The sequence below is a fragment of the Chrysochloris asiatica genome, unplaced genomic scaffold, assembly GCF_000296735.1.
Source record: "Chrysochloris asiatica unplaced genomic scaffold, ChrAsi1.0 scaffold00092, whole genome shotgun sequence".
NCBI classification, from domain to species: domain Eukaryota; kingdom Metazoa; phylum Chordata; class Mammalia; order Afrosoricida; family Chrysochloridae; genus Chrysochloris; species Chrysochloris asiatica.
In genome coordinates this window covers 6,102,341-6,117,940 of record NW_006408610.1, presented here as the reverse complement: position 1 = coordinate 6,117,940, position 15,600 = coordinate 6,102,341, and the positions used below count along the sequence as shown (strand labels likewise).

Here is a 15,600-nt window from a genome sequence, read left to right as displayed (position 1 = left end):
ATAGATGAATTTCTGTTTCTGTCACTGAGAGTGATTATTGGGCTAAGTTGAATATCACAGTAATTGATAAGAGAACACTATAAACCCAGTCTGGAGAAAAATTATACATCTGACCAGTTCAGATGTGGTATGAGGTGCTTTAAAAAGTTGAAGAAAAATGATGGTTGCCCAACATAACTAAGATGATTAAGTTTACTGAATTGTACATGTAAAAAAGGTCATTAGACAATATTTATATAATTAAAACAACAACAACAAAACATTGTAGGGGAAACAATCTTTGAAGATGTGATCACTGAACCAGTGTTGGTTATATCTGAGTTATTATTGTTAAGTGCCATCGAGTCAGTTCCGGACTCATAACAAGCCTGTATAGGGTTTCCAAGGAGGGGCTGATGAGCTTGAACCCAACGACCTCGCAATTCATACCAGCCTTGCAGTCCAGCGCATTAACCCACCATGCCACACCAGTACTCCTGTTTCTGAGTAATGAATGTAAATATAGATACCAATGTCATTACAGACAAAATTTAATTTCAGGGCTTACACATAGGAACCACAGAACTTGATTCTTCTCTCATGCAAAATCCCAAAATTAATTGTTGTCATGATGATGGTGAATCAAAGACAGCATCTTAGCTTTCAGCAAGATGTGTGGACTGCAAGTTTGGGACCTAGTTTATGGCCTTATGGAATAACTTTTGTTGATTACTTGTTTGAACTAATATAAGAATCTTTATACATTTTGGAGTGATAACAAAGGGTAATACTGAGTTTATTAACCATTAAAACCCTATAGAGCTTGACAAGTTAGAATAGTGGCTTAATTTAACAAGATTTAAATTAAATTCAAATGTTTTCCTTTAGATTGAAAAAGATCACTGTTCCGAAATATGACTTAATAGCCACTCACTGGTTAGTTGGCAGACATGCATAAGAATTCCTGGTTTGAGACTGCCTACGTGACTTTAAGAATGTTACTTATCATCTCTTAACCCAATTCTTTGTCTGATCAGTAAAAATTATATTTCTTAAGGCAGTTGAAAAGGGATTAAAGTTTTTAGCAATATGTAGTAAGCATTCAGTACATATCAGCTGCTCCCATGAAAGCGGTAAGAGGAACTAGGATGAGGGAATAACCTTTCTTACCTTTCTCTACTCTGAGCTGGCTTCTGTGGCTATTTCCCCACCTCACCACCCCCAATTGTATATGCCATTCAATTTTAAATGATTCTTATAAACTGTATAGTACTAAAGTATAAAGCATAATGTCTACTGATTCTCATTTGCTTAAAAAGAACCGGAAAAAAGGTGAGTGAGTAGCTCTCAAAATTGAGAATATTTGGCCTAAAAAAGAGAAGTACAATAGATGAACTCTGTCTTCAGATATTGGTTGAGAAGTTCATAACTACAGCCTGTAAACAGAGGTTATAGAATGGCAGTGCTTCCTAGTGGTGATAGGTGTACTGATTTGGAATAAACAGCCCAAGGAGGGAACCCGTCATTATCACATTATTGTTTGCTCAAGGACAAGATGTGGATTAAATTGAGCAATATTTCCCATTCCTTTCAGCCCAGTAATCCTTTCGTTATAATTCTAGAACCTTGGGCATTTTAACATCTCAATTTCTTTGTGTTAAGGAAGATGTTGGTGCTTGATGATCTCTAAATCTGGGTTAAAAGTGTGATTTGTTCTCTTTTTATTGTTTATGGCTTCCTCTTACTTTACTTTAAGGTACAATTGTAACCGCTATAATGAGGATGATGCAAAGGCAGCAAGAGATGCACAGGAGGTAAGTACATCTGTTTTCTACTGAGTGCATTGTACCTTCATCAGGGAGTAATTTGGAGAAGTTTTCAATCAAATCTGAAACATGTGAAGGAAGATATCCCAGTAAAGAAATACTGGGTAATTAGGAACATTCTTATTTTCAGATTTGTTTGCTCCATAAAGGTTAAAGCGTAAACCCAATGGGGCAGTTTTACTTTGTCACATGGGAGCAAATTGAATTTGACTCAAGGGCACCTAACATCAACATTCTGTTACCACCTGTTTTTCGCATTCATTTGCTGCAGTTTAAGTAATACTACTTAATGCCAGTTATATCCATTTCTCACATGTAAGCCCTGAAATTAAATTTTGGTTTTCAATGATAAGACATTCATTCAAATGATCCTGAGTAATTGTCTTTTTATACATGTTGCCAGATTTTAAACACATTTTTAAATGTTTAATTAAAGTTTTCATAGACATTGTTGAATTCCATGCACTAACTGCAGTTGGCACCCCTATCAGGCACACATCATCGATGTAATTTGGATACAGAAGTTTTTTGCTGCTGTCATACTTTGCCAGCCTTCTGTTTGAACTTAATTCTACTAGTATATTTTTCACTTGACTCAGATTGTCATTGCATCTCCTACTGTTTTTTTCATCTTGGCTTTTTCTCCCTTATGGCTTTCTGTTTTAAGCAGTCACAGTTGTCTTATATCCTACGTTACGAGGCTTATGTTTCCTAAAATTACATATTAATTTTGATGATAACTCTTTTGAGTCCACAGAGAAATCTTTTTCTCTATGCTGCAGTGTGTTTTTCTTAATTACCTTGGTTTGGCCCTGAGTTTTTACTTATTATGAATGAAAAGTAGTTTGTCCAGATATGGTATTTGCTCATACCAGAGAATTCTAATGTCTAGAGTTTAGATTTCTAATGTGTAGATTATTTTTTTCAGGTCACATCTGTTGGACCAAGTCTAGAATCTTCTACCACTGAGCTAGCAGAAATACAGAGGAAATTTTCATATCATTACCTTTGTTTATTTGTTTTGGGAAACTATACCATTACATATCTTCATGGCCTTCTTCTCTCCAACTCCCATACTCTGGCCTAGTGTTTACTGGCATTGTAGATTTTAAATGATGGTATTAGATGATGTGTTTGGAAGTTGGTACATGGTTCCTTTAAGGTACTTGTGTGCCTTGGAAAGCTGTACCTGCACTGTAGAATAATTGGTGGCTGAAAACTATGGCATGTATTAACCGGTGAACACTTGAATTTTGCTGTCTTCTAGACTTTCTAGACTTAAGGGTCTGCACCTTTTTTCTGTTTTTAACTTTTTTGTGTGTGTTTGTATGTGTGTATTGGTTGAAGGTTTACAGAACAGATTTAGCTTTCCATTCAATAATTTGTTCACACTTTTTCTGTGAAAGGTCCAGATCATAAATATTTTCAGTTTTATGGACCACAAGTATTCTGCTAACACTACTCAACTCTGCCTCTGCCCGTGTGATTCTAAAGCAGCCTTAGGCTTACGTGACTGGGTGCAAAAGGAGGCAGCAACTGAATCTGGCTTTCGGGTTATACGTTAGGCAAATCAGTTTAGGTTTTTACCAAAATGTCTGCAGACCACTGATTGTTCTTCTCAATTCAGAGTCTAGCAACTAATTGGAAAGTTATTTACAGTTGGTGGTATTGGTTTCCTTTTTTCATAATTGAATTTTTACACATAATTTTAGCAATAAGAAGCTGTTTCAGAATTATTAGACTAATAATTATAGCATCTAGCATTAATATGATCATTTAGATTTTTTTATTCCATTTTGGGAATTTGTTATGCTTGGAAATACCAGTGTTTCACAGCAAGCAGATAGTTTTTAATATAGATTTTTAGATTGGCATAAGTTTCCAATGCATAAGCATTGTTATGATACCAACTGAGTTGAAATAACATGACTTGTACTTGTTTCGGGTGTAGGGTATTTCAGTGTTTTATGATAATGAATAAAGCACTTACCAGCGATCTCTTTATTCAACATTTCACTTTTATGACAATAGTTTAATAACATGTGTAAGCTCGGCAGTTCAAGCTCACCAGCTGCCCCTTGAAAACCCTAGATAGGGTCGCTATGGGTCAGAACTGACTCAGTGGCACTTAACAACAACTATCAAATTGATTTGCACATTATCAACAGACATGAACACCAAGGTGTGAGGCAAGAGTAGCACTGGCTGGGATGGTTAAAGTTATGGGTCACTTTGGATAGACTGTGATTCTCAGTGATTTGACAGTTTTCTGATGTGATGTGGGCATCCTCCATTTTCTAATAACAACCTGGTCTTTCAAACGTAACCATGTTGATAAGTGAGGAGTAGGTATATATGTTTAAGATTTCTTGTTTCTAAGCAAGAGATCAACCATAGGGCCAAGGAATGTTGTGGAGATGAGAATATAAAGGAAAGGAAGTAGTAGATGTGTATTTAGAAAGCTCATGGAAGCAGTTTCATTTAACAGGTTTTTGTTAGTCATTGTCTGTGTATCAAGTGCTGGAGATACCAAGATTTACAGTACAGTTTGAGATACCTATGTGAATTGACTTTGCAGTGTGGTGAATAATACAACACTGTTCTTTCTATACTAGATACATATGTGGCATATAGTTTCTTTGGTATTCCTGTATCTCTAAAATGCAGAAGTTTTCTTGTACGTGTGAACCTGTGTGGATCCAAGTTTGATCCAGTTAGAAAAGAAAATTTGTAGTAAAATGACCAAATTTCTCCACCAAATAAAGGGCAAGGGTGGGGAAAGGTAGAAAGGACCTATAGATTATTGAGTTGAGAGATACCAATAAAAAGATTTAGATTCAGTTTTGGGGATTGAGGCACAGAACATTTAACCAGTGGTACTGTTGGCTTTCTTTTGCATAGTATCAAGAGTTACATAATATCTGGTGATCTCTGTCATTTTCTACTTCAAAATATTTATGCTTCTTGTTTATTTTATACCTTGTTGCACTTTCATGACAGTGTTATCCAGTGTAATGATAGAAATGTTCTATATCACTGTTCTCTTCTCAGTTTGGTGTGATGCTATAGGATAAACACTTGACTAGTAACCACAAGGTCAGTGGTTCAAACCCATCACCTACTCCTCGGACACCCTATACAGGGTGACTAAAAGTTGGCACTGCCTCAACAGCACTAAACAACAACTGCCACCACAAATAGCTATTGAGCACTGAGGAACTGAATTTTCTATTTTAATTGACAGTAAATAGCCCACCCATATGTGGCTACTGACTACTGTATCGGAAAGCTCAGCTACAGAAATCCTATTGACTAACAGAGATATCAGTATTTTGTTGTGTGTTTTTTTCTTCCAAAACTGTATTTCCATACTATTTCATCAGTAAATATAACAACAGCTTTGTGTGTACTGTATTTCTTTTTCATTAATGGAACAGCGATCTAGGGCAGCCCTGCAGAGGTACCTGTTCTACTGTAATCGCTATATGAACCACATGCAGAGCCTCCGCTTTGAGCACAAACTGTATGCTCAGGTGAAGCAGAAAATGGAGGAGATGCAACAGCACAACATGTCCTGGATTGAGGTGCAGTTCCTGAAGAAAGCAGTGGATGTCCTCTGCCAGTGTCGTGCCACACTCATGTACACTTACGTCTTCGCCTTCTACCTCAAAAAGAATAACCAGTCCATTATCTTTGAGGTAGGTGTGGTCGGGCGGGGAAGAAAGGCTCACCTTGTCTCATGGACCGCTCTGTGTTTCATACACTTGACCCTTGAACAGCATGGGTTAACAGGTGCCAACCTTCTTTGCAGACAAACATTTACATATGATTTACAGTTAACTCTTGAAAAATGCAAGATTGAACTGCATGGGCCCACTTTTTTACCTCTTGCAATTTCAGTAAGCTCAAGGGGGGCAAGTAGCCACTTCAAAGGCTGTGTGACACTAATCATCTCCTCTTGGAAAACAGAGGTATAAATTGATCCATGTTGGTCAAGGATCAATTGTATAGGGGTTTTTTTTGTATAGGGTTTTAAAAAAAATACTTTTCGTTATGAATTGAGTGAAAGTCTACAGAGCAAGTCACCAGTTTTACATTCAGCAAATCATATTCTGTGCTCCATTACATGGTTGCAATCCCTTCCATGCACCAACGATTAACAGCATTTACCTGTCATTTTAATCTCGGCATTCCTCCCTGTGTCTCCCGCCACCCCCATCTTTCCTCTGCCAGCCTGCCCCATCACCCATATCCACAAGTGTCTACCCTCCTTCCCCCAAAACCATCATAGATTGTATCTTTTATCAAGAAACATCCACCCACCCTTTTTTTTAAACCCATATGATCATTAACCATTAGAGAGATTTAAATCAAAACTACTGTGAAATATCATCTCACACCAGCAATAACAGTGAAGTTCAAAACAAAACAAAACACAAGAGCACAATCAATGCTGACAAGGATGTGGCGAGACTGGGACCCTCCTACATTGCTGGTGGGAATTTAAAGTAGTTCAGCCACTCTGGAAAATGGTATGGTGCTTCCTCAGAAAGTTGGAACTAGAAATACTTCAGATCCAGCAATTCCTCTATTTGGTATATGTCCACAAGAAATAAGAGCCAGAACACAAGTAGATCTATGCACGCCAATGTTTATCACAGCACTATTCACAATAGCAAAAAGATGGAGACAGCCTAAGTGCCCAGCAGTGGAAGAAAGGATAAACTAACTGTGGTACACACACACACACACACACACACAATGGAATACTGTGCTACCTTGAAGAATAGCAATGAAGCTGCAAACCACCATTTAACATGGATGAAACTTGAGGACATTATGCTAAAGTCAGCCACAAAAGGACAAGTATTGCATAAGACCATTATTATGAAAGCTTAAGAAAAGGTACCCATACTAAAAGAAAAAAAAAATTCTTTGTTTCCAGGGGTGGGAAGGGAGGGCACAGTAGAACACAGGTTAGGGGATAGTCACATCATAGCTGGGGGGTTGGGGAGGGCAATATCCAAGAAGCGGGGAGGGGAGGGGAGTGGAACAGCAAGGTAGATAGGGGAACACTTGTTAGATTTGCATGGGCTAAATGTGAAAGAGGTAAATAATGATGTATGCTCAGTCTTGGAACAACAAGACTGTCGTATACAGGGATTGAGGCATAACCTGAATGGGTTAAAAAAAGGGAAATAATGTTAAGATGCTTATGAATATTGGTTTCCCTTGCCTACTGTTGTAAAATAGACACGAGTGGGATAGAAAGGAATATCAGGAAACATAATTATAGAAAGCTTGTAAGTCTGTCTTCAGCCTATGGCTGATTGGGATACCTAAAACGGGTTCTAGAACTTGTCCAGTGAAATAGGCTTCTTGCGGAACCTTTGCAGTGTATAGGACCTTAGGTGGAATCCTGATCCCCATACAGAACCTTCTGAGGTAGGACATTGCTACTTGAAAAGCACACCAGCCTAGAGCAGCTAGAGGAACAGAAGATAACTTCTTGAAAGAAAAACCAGCAGGAAAAATCCAAAACAAAAATGACAGTGTGATTGGCTACTACAAGAACTAGCAAGCTGTTCACTGGGGAGACATGAAGGCAAGCAATCAAGTCCCTTCAGGACAAACCCCTCTCCAAGACAGAAACTCAAAGGGAATATACGAGCAGGCATGTAAGCTTGCTGGAGACCACATTGGCCTACTAGTGAGTTTTAAGTGGGGGAAAGGCAGCAATGAAGATATGAGCTAAATTCCACCACATTCCATAGACTCCCGTTGATTTGGAAGTCAGAGAAGAGGAAGGGCTGGTTGGTTCGAAGTATGGTGAGACCTGGGGACTCCTGAGCCCATGGACAAGGACATAGCCATGTTAGAGCTGAGAGTGAAGCATCCAGCTGATATGGAGAGGGAGACGCACAACACCACCTAAACTTGTAGATATAGTACCCACTTGACCTAGCTTCAATGGCTTGATGATCAGAACTCGACTAAAGGAAGATAAATTTGATAAAGGAAACAAGTGTAAATTGCTATAATTTGATGAGCGTGACCTATACTTATGAATGGTAGTGGCTCAGAATACAAATTGAGAGGGAAGGAGCTCACATGAAGGATCAAACCTAACCCTCTGTACACAGGGTTGTTAGGGATGGGCAAGTTAGCAATTGTATAAGATTTTAAAGGTTTCTATTGACTCAGAAAATGTAGATAACTATATTATTCTCTGGAAAGAAATTTGGTTTTTTTTTGTTTTGTTTTTGGTCTAAACTACATTCAAATTGATGTTGATTAGCTAGGTAGCGTTTAAGTGCCCTGTATTTGAATTTTGACTACATCACTTTTTAGCACCCAACCTGGAGGTGAGTTTGAACCACAAGGTGGGCAGTTAAAACTCACTAAAACCTCTCAGAAACCCTACAGTTCGATGGCACTTGACAACAGCAGGCACTGGTTTTGGACTCCTGGTGTGGTGCTGTAGGATAAGCATTGGGCTGAGAACCACAAGGTCAGCTTTTCAAATCCACCAGCTGCTCCTTGGAAATTTATAACATTCACAGGCCATACAAAATTATGAATTTAAAAACTGGTCAAACATTTCCTGAACTTCCCGGACCCAATAGGACGGCTGGAGCTGTTGCAGTTCCCTTGGCCTTACACAGCCTGCAGGCCAGACGGTTCCCCAGCCCTGCCTTCCAGGGTAATTAGGAGTCAGAACCAACTAGACGGCATTTCACAACAACAGTATTTCTGTTTCAAAATTAGAGAATAATGCCTGCTGGAAAAATCAAATCCCACTTCTCAAATCAATGTAATTTATTGATTCAACTGAAGTATATGACCCTAATCACCTGGTCATACCTCAAAAGGTAAAGAGCACAATTGTCTAGACTGCCAGGTCTGCCCAAGATTTCAGATGCCAGTCTCAAGCTTGTGGTCCCCATGAACTTCCTCATTCCTGTCTTGGCTACAATTTTGGGGTTTTCCTATTATCCCCACAGGATACCCAGAGCTCTCCCTCAATTCTGACTTGCCTCTTCAGGTTCATTAATTTGCTAGAACAACTCAGAATTTAGGAAAGCTCTCCAAGGGGCGGCTTCATATTTTTTATATCAACAAGGTTACAGTGTGGAGCTTCCATTTTAAAAGGCGTGCTACCAGCCCATGTGCATCAATGTCTTTCACCAGCTAGGAGCCCACGGACCTTCTCTTCAATCTTTATTACATCGACATTATTGATTGGATCATATCTCCCTCTGAGCTCAGCTCCTAGAACTATATGATTCTTTCTGACCTGCCCAGTCCCACCCCTGGAGTCACCTCATTAGCATAACCTGTCAGATTAGGTGTGGTTTGGAGTCCTCATTCAAGACACTCAGGAACCAATGAGAAAGAATAAATACTTGAGGTAAATTAACCATAAGTATTTATTCTATGTTTAAGTATAATAATCCATGTAAACTGCTTACATAGTACTTATAAATTCTCAATAAAAACCTTTGTTTAGTCAAAATCAATGCTGTATGTTGTTCCTCCTCTTGCAGAATAACCAAGCAGATCTAGAGAATGCTACAGAGGTGCTTTCGGGCTACCTAGAGCGAGATATTTCCCAAGATTCTCTGCAGGATATAAAGCAGAAAGTTCAAGATAAGTACAGGTGAGGATTTCTTTTACTAACTTTGAACAAAAGTTTCTGCCAGTGGTGCTCTAGTGTGTTTCAGTAGTGAAGTTAGGTGGTGGTGAAACTTGGCTTTAGCATATCCAGTAACTGAGCTGCTGCCGTATTTCTCACAGATTGCTTCTGTCCATTGGGCAACGAATTGCAGCTAGTAGTGCTGGTCAAGCATAGAGGAGGAAATCAGCCGTTTATCCCACTGGCTGCTTCTGCTGCTTCTGTTCAGCTCTATCTACTTAGTTGCTGGCCCTGCAAGGAAGAAAGAGTCTAAATGGGCAAGTGGCCATTAGGATGAGGGGTGAGACTAGGATGCTGGTCTTAACATGAGGGTCCTGTGGGTCATAGCTATTGACAAGTGATTTACCCAAACTCACTCTGTAGACTGTTTGCTAGATTCATGATTTTCAAGGTGAGAGTTGCTTTGCCTAGGGGCAGATATGCCACTTCTTAAGCTAAAGTTGAAAATGTTTGATTTCTGCACAAGAAGTTCATTCCCCAGTTTTTTTTCCTGGGAAATGTACTAAGTTTTTTTTTTTTTTTAATAGTTAAATAAAATAGTCGGAGGCTTTGTGAGCTGGGAGGAGATGTAGCCTTCATGTCCTTAGTGTCACTATAGCTGCTATGTATTATGTTTATAGTACTTTTACTGTATCCATGGGTTTACAGATGAGAATTAAGTAGCCACTAAAATGACTTCTTTCTGAAACTGTTTACTCATCTGTAGAGCAATGGGGTTGAATTCAGATGAGTTACCAGCACTGGGAATCATGGCTCTGCAGAAAATACTGTTTTAATACTAGAAACAATTTAATGTATCTGTGCATGTATATCTAAAAATGTGCTTGTTAAAAAACCTGTGCATAGTTCTATAGGAGTACTTTAAATAAATAAATACTGTTGTATTAATGGAGACTGACAAGTTTTTGTTGTTGTTGTTTCCTCTTTAATTACAGATACTGTGAGAGTCGACGAAGGGTTTTATTACAGCATGTGCATGAAGGCTATGAGAAAGATCTGTGGGAATACATTGAGGACTGAGAATGGCCCTGCATAAAATGAACTCTGAAAACTTTACCATCTAGAGTGCTCATGCAATTAAAACAAACAAAACAAAACAAACACAAATAAGCAGGCACTAAGCCTCTTCTGACACCGCTGGTCTGTAGTACCGGAATTCTGTTTTGTTAACGGAAAGTTTAAGTAAATTATATTGTAATAAAAAAGGTAGATAAACCATTGTACAACAGTATTCTAGGCCGCCAACAAAAGTGTGACGGACACACTAAAAGCCCTCCAACTTTAACTTGTAACGTAGCTTCATTCTCAAAGCTGACTCCTTTTTCTTTTTCTTTTTCCCGAGTGTAGTACAGTTAAAATTTACAACAGCTCTTTGACACTGCTTTTCATGTCCAAACCAGCTATTTTGTTGTACTTTGGTAAAGGACCTCTTCTCCTTCCTCCCCTACACATACAAATACACCCACCCACACACAGACTGACTCTCATACCCCAAGTTCATAACTGTAAAGAAAGTTCTTGGGGCAGGGAAGGGTAGGCAGCGAGAGGATTAAACAAAAACAGAAAACTTTGTATATGACTTTTAAAACAAAAGGACAACGCAGTATTTTTCAAAATTGTATATAGCGCACATGCATGGACAAAGCAAGCGTGGCACGTGTTTGCATAATGTGTAATCACAGAAAATATTTATTCTTTACGATCTTGAAGATCCTGTCTATTTGCTGTGCATTTTCTTTCCGTTTGCTTTCTGTTTCCAGGGTTGGGATTTACAAGTGTGTTGGTTTAGCACCTCTGGCAAATCTAGTGAGAGCTCGTGGGTTCCCTTTCCTGCCCCCAAGGTTACCGTGCCTTTTGGGGGTGGATATGTCTGTTGCTGGTCACAGGCCTCATGCCTTGAATTCCCAGCTCTTGATCAAGGGACAGGGAGGCTGCACTCTGATGAGATGCCATGGCCTGATGATGGCTGCAGTGGGGAGCTTGGTTGCTGCCATTCAAGATGACCCCATCCCCATCCTCATCCTCCTCCCCCTTCATGGCCTCAGTGGTCTCCCAAGACTTTGTGTGCCCATGTCATATAACACAGCTACATGCTTCCTGACCTACCTGTCGTGTCCAGAGGGAGCATTTGAAATTTTCTTTCCTTTTGGGTTTTCACTTTTATTTTTTTTAATTGCTGCTTTGAGCCTTTTAAGATTTTAGTTATGGCTCTTCTTTTACCCCTTCTCCACATTAGGGTGTCAAATAGATGATTTTTGCTTTAAATATAAACACATAGCCATTCACTTAGTCTCAGATTGTGGATTTTAAATGGCAGATACTGAAATTGCCGTGTGTGTTGCTGTGGGTTCAGTGTGAAGGTAAGCACCCCTAGAACATGATCTCCCACCTAGCACACCTGAATAGGAATCACTGAGTTTACTTCTTTTCCATTGTCAGCAGGTAGGAGAATTAATAATGCATTTTAGCTGTGATGTCCATTTTTATGAAATTTCTACTAAGCTATGTTAAAAGTAAAGGATGGTGGTGGTTTTATTAACTATATATCTGTTTAGGCTATTCTGGCTATGGTATTTTTTCAACAGGTCAGCATCCCTAAATCTGTCAGTTTTATACGGGAGTGCAGAGTGAACTAGGCAACTAGATTAAGAGGTTTTAATATTAAATACCAATTTTAGATGAGGACCTCTTTGTCTTCCTTTAACTGTCTTGCGCCTAGAGGAGTGTTTACCATTTGTGAGGCAGCTTTGTCTGCTCTTGCATTGTACATCTTATTACTCCATTGGGAAGTAGGTTCACTTTCCTCTGGCCTTTTGCCTAAGTTAGGCTTTGCTGAATCAACCCTACTTTTCCTTTTAGAAAAGGTTGTTACATGAGATGTACTTGCAACTGTTGTTTTCCCATCAAAAATCAGTGAATGTTTGCTGAATATATTATGCTGCTTCCTTAAACCACTTGTCGCTTTAGGATCAACTTTACCTGTACCTTTTTCTTCCCCTCCCTTACCCACCTCAGGTGCAAATCTGAACTCAGTGTCCGCTTCTTCCATATTCTCTTCTCCTCTTTCCATCTTTCATTTGACTTTATTGTACTTTAAATAATTGCATCACTCTTAAATACATTTATCAAAAGTTTTTTTGTTTTTTTTTTTTTTGGTGTTTTTTTAGAAAGCTTGAATAAGTTTCTTTCCCTGGTAACTCTGAAAAGCAGCCAGAGTTGCTATGTAGATTTCTGCGACTCCCTTACAATGCTTTGTGTATGTGTTGTGTTTTTTACAGTCTTACCCAGTTAACTCTTCAGTCTCTAGGTTTGAGTGTCCTAAATCCTCCTTACATGCTCCCCTTGCACCAGGTATCCAAAACCCGTGTGTGCACTTCGTTATATTGGCCCCCTTGGAGGAACAGTACATTTTAGAGATGCTTTTCAGTTTCAATGTTGGCACACTACCTGAGGATATTGCAATTGTGGGTGCATTCTCTAATTTGTATGGATCAAGGTGAAGTGGCCTTTTCTACTCCCAGGCTTTTAATCGCTATCTTCATACTTGACAGAATTCCCTGAGTTAACTGCTTTCATTGTTAACAGCTATGATGCCCCAAACTGGGATAGGCAAGCCATATTGTATGACAGCTTCCTTATTTCACCACCTACGTCTTGCTAGCAGAGGGCTCTATTCACAATAAGCATCAGGGTCTCCCTGTTTTCTTGAGGGCAGTTACATTGTCTTTTGAAAAGTGCATGCTTTATTTGAACGATTCAGTAAGCAGTAGATGAACTTCAATGATCTACAATAAAATTTGATCCGAAGCTCAGGACACAAATCAGTGGTAAAACTGAATAGCATATAATATCAGACTCTAAATTCTGTGTCATTTTCTGCGACCCAGATTGTATGTGTTTTATGTGTGTTTAAATAAAAATATTAAATGCACATGTGTATACATACACACATATACAGTGGATCCAAGACTGACTGACTTGATTTGAAATGGTTGAATGGAGTGTAAAATGTGGTTCAGCCATGGTTAGGAACTGAAATTTAGTACAAGAGAGTAAAGTACTCGATGTAACAGATTTCTTTTAGCTGCAAATCCCGGTATAGAGCACTTGGGGATGGGAGGGGGCGGGTTGGTGCGACAATCAGATTGGTAAATTGATTATATGCTCCTAACCCTGTCATGTTGTGCATAGAGCACCCTGTGCTGTGGGAATAACTGTTCTTAGATTTTCATTGTAACTGGACTGTTCAGGTTGCCCAGAGGGAAAGAACATTCCTAATTCTAATAAAATAAACTTTTATTTTGTTATTCCATTAGTTCCTTATGTTTATTTTTATAGTTTTAAAAAGCCAACACTGGTGACCTGACAGCCACACCTGTATCATGTGCCTTATTCACTGTTCCTACTGAACATCAGATGTCAGGGGTTGATTTCGTTTCTCTGCAGGGAACGGTGAATGAGACCATCCCCGATAGTTCACTTGGTTGCTATGACCTTCAGAGCATTTCCTGAAAGCTTTCCAATCTGTGTGTCTTGAACATTAAATTTAGATTTCTGTTGTGCTGTAACAACAATAATATGAAATGGTCTTTAATACAGATCTTTGAATCTTTTTTTTTTTTTTTTATATATTTGAGTCATTTTTAGTTAACTGCAAAACTCCTTCACTCTTGCATTGTACTCACTCTTATTAACTTTTGACTCATAGCGAACCTATGTAGGGTTTCTGAGAAGCAGCTGGTGGGTTTGAACTGCCTACCTTGTGGTTCAAACCAAACTTACGGTTCAGTGCATTAATCCTGTAACGCTATACCAAGACTCCACCCTTAGGATCTTATACAGAGATGAAAGTTGTCTTCTTAAAGAAGGCTCCAGAATTGGAGAGATGTCATTAATATTTGATCCTAGTTTAGATTTTAGGACACTTTGTTGTTGTTATGTGCCATGGAGTCAGTTCTGACTCATAGCGACCCTGTACAGGGCTTCTGAGGCTGTAAGTCTTTACAGAAGCAGAAAGCCTCATCTTTCTCCCACAGAACAGCTGGTGGTTTTGAACTGCTGACCTTAAAGGTTCGCAGCCTGATTCGTAACCACTACGCTACCAGAGCTCCTTTTAGGACACTTTAATTTGGTATTAATAGATCTATGATGAGCCCTCTGGTATCATAATGGTTACTGTTTGGGCTGCTAAACACAAGGTCAGCAGTTCAAATCTCTCAGCCACCCCACAGAAGAGACTTTTCTGCTCTGTAACGATTACAACCTTAGAAACCCTACACAGGGTTGCTATGAACTGGCATCAACTTGATGGCATACTGCTCTTTATGAATAGGGTAGACATTCTTTTACAAAAGCAGAAAATAAGGCTCAACTGGTTAATTTGTCCAAGATTACACAATTTCTTAAATCTGGAACTTGTATAATTTATCATATTACCTCACTTCTTTATATCCATATTGCCTTATTCTGATCTCAGAATGACCTAGAATTCAATACCAGAAAAGGTGGTTCTTAACTACGGTTCTATACATTTAAAACACCTCAAAGACTGTAAGTAACCTGCCTCTGCTGCTGTTAACATGGATGTTATCTACTGTCTCCTAACTTCACAATGTTAGTTTTCAGCTATTGTTGCCCTGTGTTTGCCTAACGGTTAGAAACCAGCCACGGTTAGAAAAGTAACTCTTTCTATCTTGCAGATTGGAACAGTTCTTATAAGAAGATTATCACATGTGATGTTAAAGTGCCAGTTCCAATTTGGTGACGGTGTGTAGGGTTTCTGAGATGCTGCTGGTGGTTTTGAACCACTGATCTTGTGTGGTTAGCAGTCCGGTGCTGCTTCTATATGATGTTGTTGTCAGGTGCCATCGAGTCGGAACCGACTTATAGCAACTCCATGCACAGCAGAACGAAACAATGTCCGATCCTGGGCCAACCTCACTACCGCTGCCACACTTGACGGAATCAGTGATGCCACCTGGCTGATCCATCTTGTTGGGGGTCTTCTTTTTCTCTGACCCTCCATCTTACCAAGTATGACATCCTTCTCCAGTGACTGTTCCCTCCTGACAATATATCCAAAGTATGAGAGACGAAGCT

The 15,600-nt window shown here is 39.2% G+C and overlaps 1 protein-coding gene across 1 annotated transcript in view; it reads left to right on the top strand.

Annotated features, from left to right (window-relative positions):
- The window catches only part of ARIH1 (ariadne RBR E3 ubiquitin protein ligase 1), a 116,369-nt gene extending 102,561 nt beyond the window's left edge, over positions 1 to 13,808 (top strand). The window contains exons 11-14 of the mRNA XM_006866515.1: positions 1,736 to 1,793; positions 5,243 to 5,503; positions 9,353 to 9,465; positions 10,437 to 13,808. Coding sequence (XP_006866577.1) covers positions 1,736 to 1,793; positions 5,243 to 5,503; positions 9,353 to 9,465; positions 10,437 to 10,521 — 517 coding nt within the window. The 3' untranslated portion in view covers positions 10,522 to 13,808. The remainder of the gene's footprint in view (positions 1 to 1,735; positions 1,794 to 5,242; positions 5,504 to 9,352; positions 9,466 to 10,436) is intronic.
- Positions 13,809 to 15,600: the final 1,792 nt, after the last annotated feature.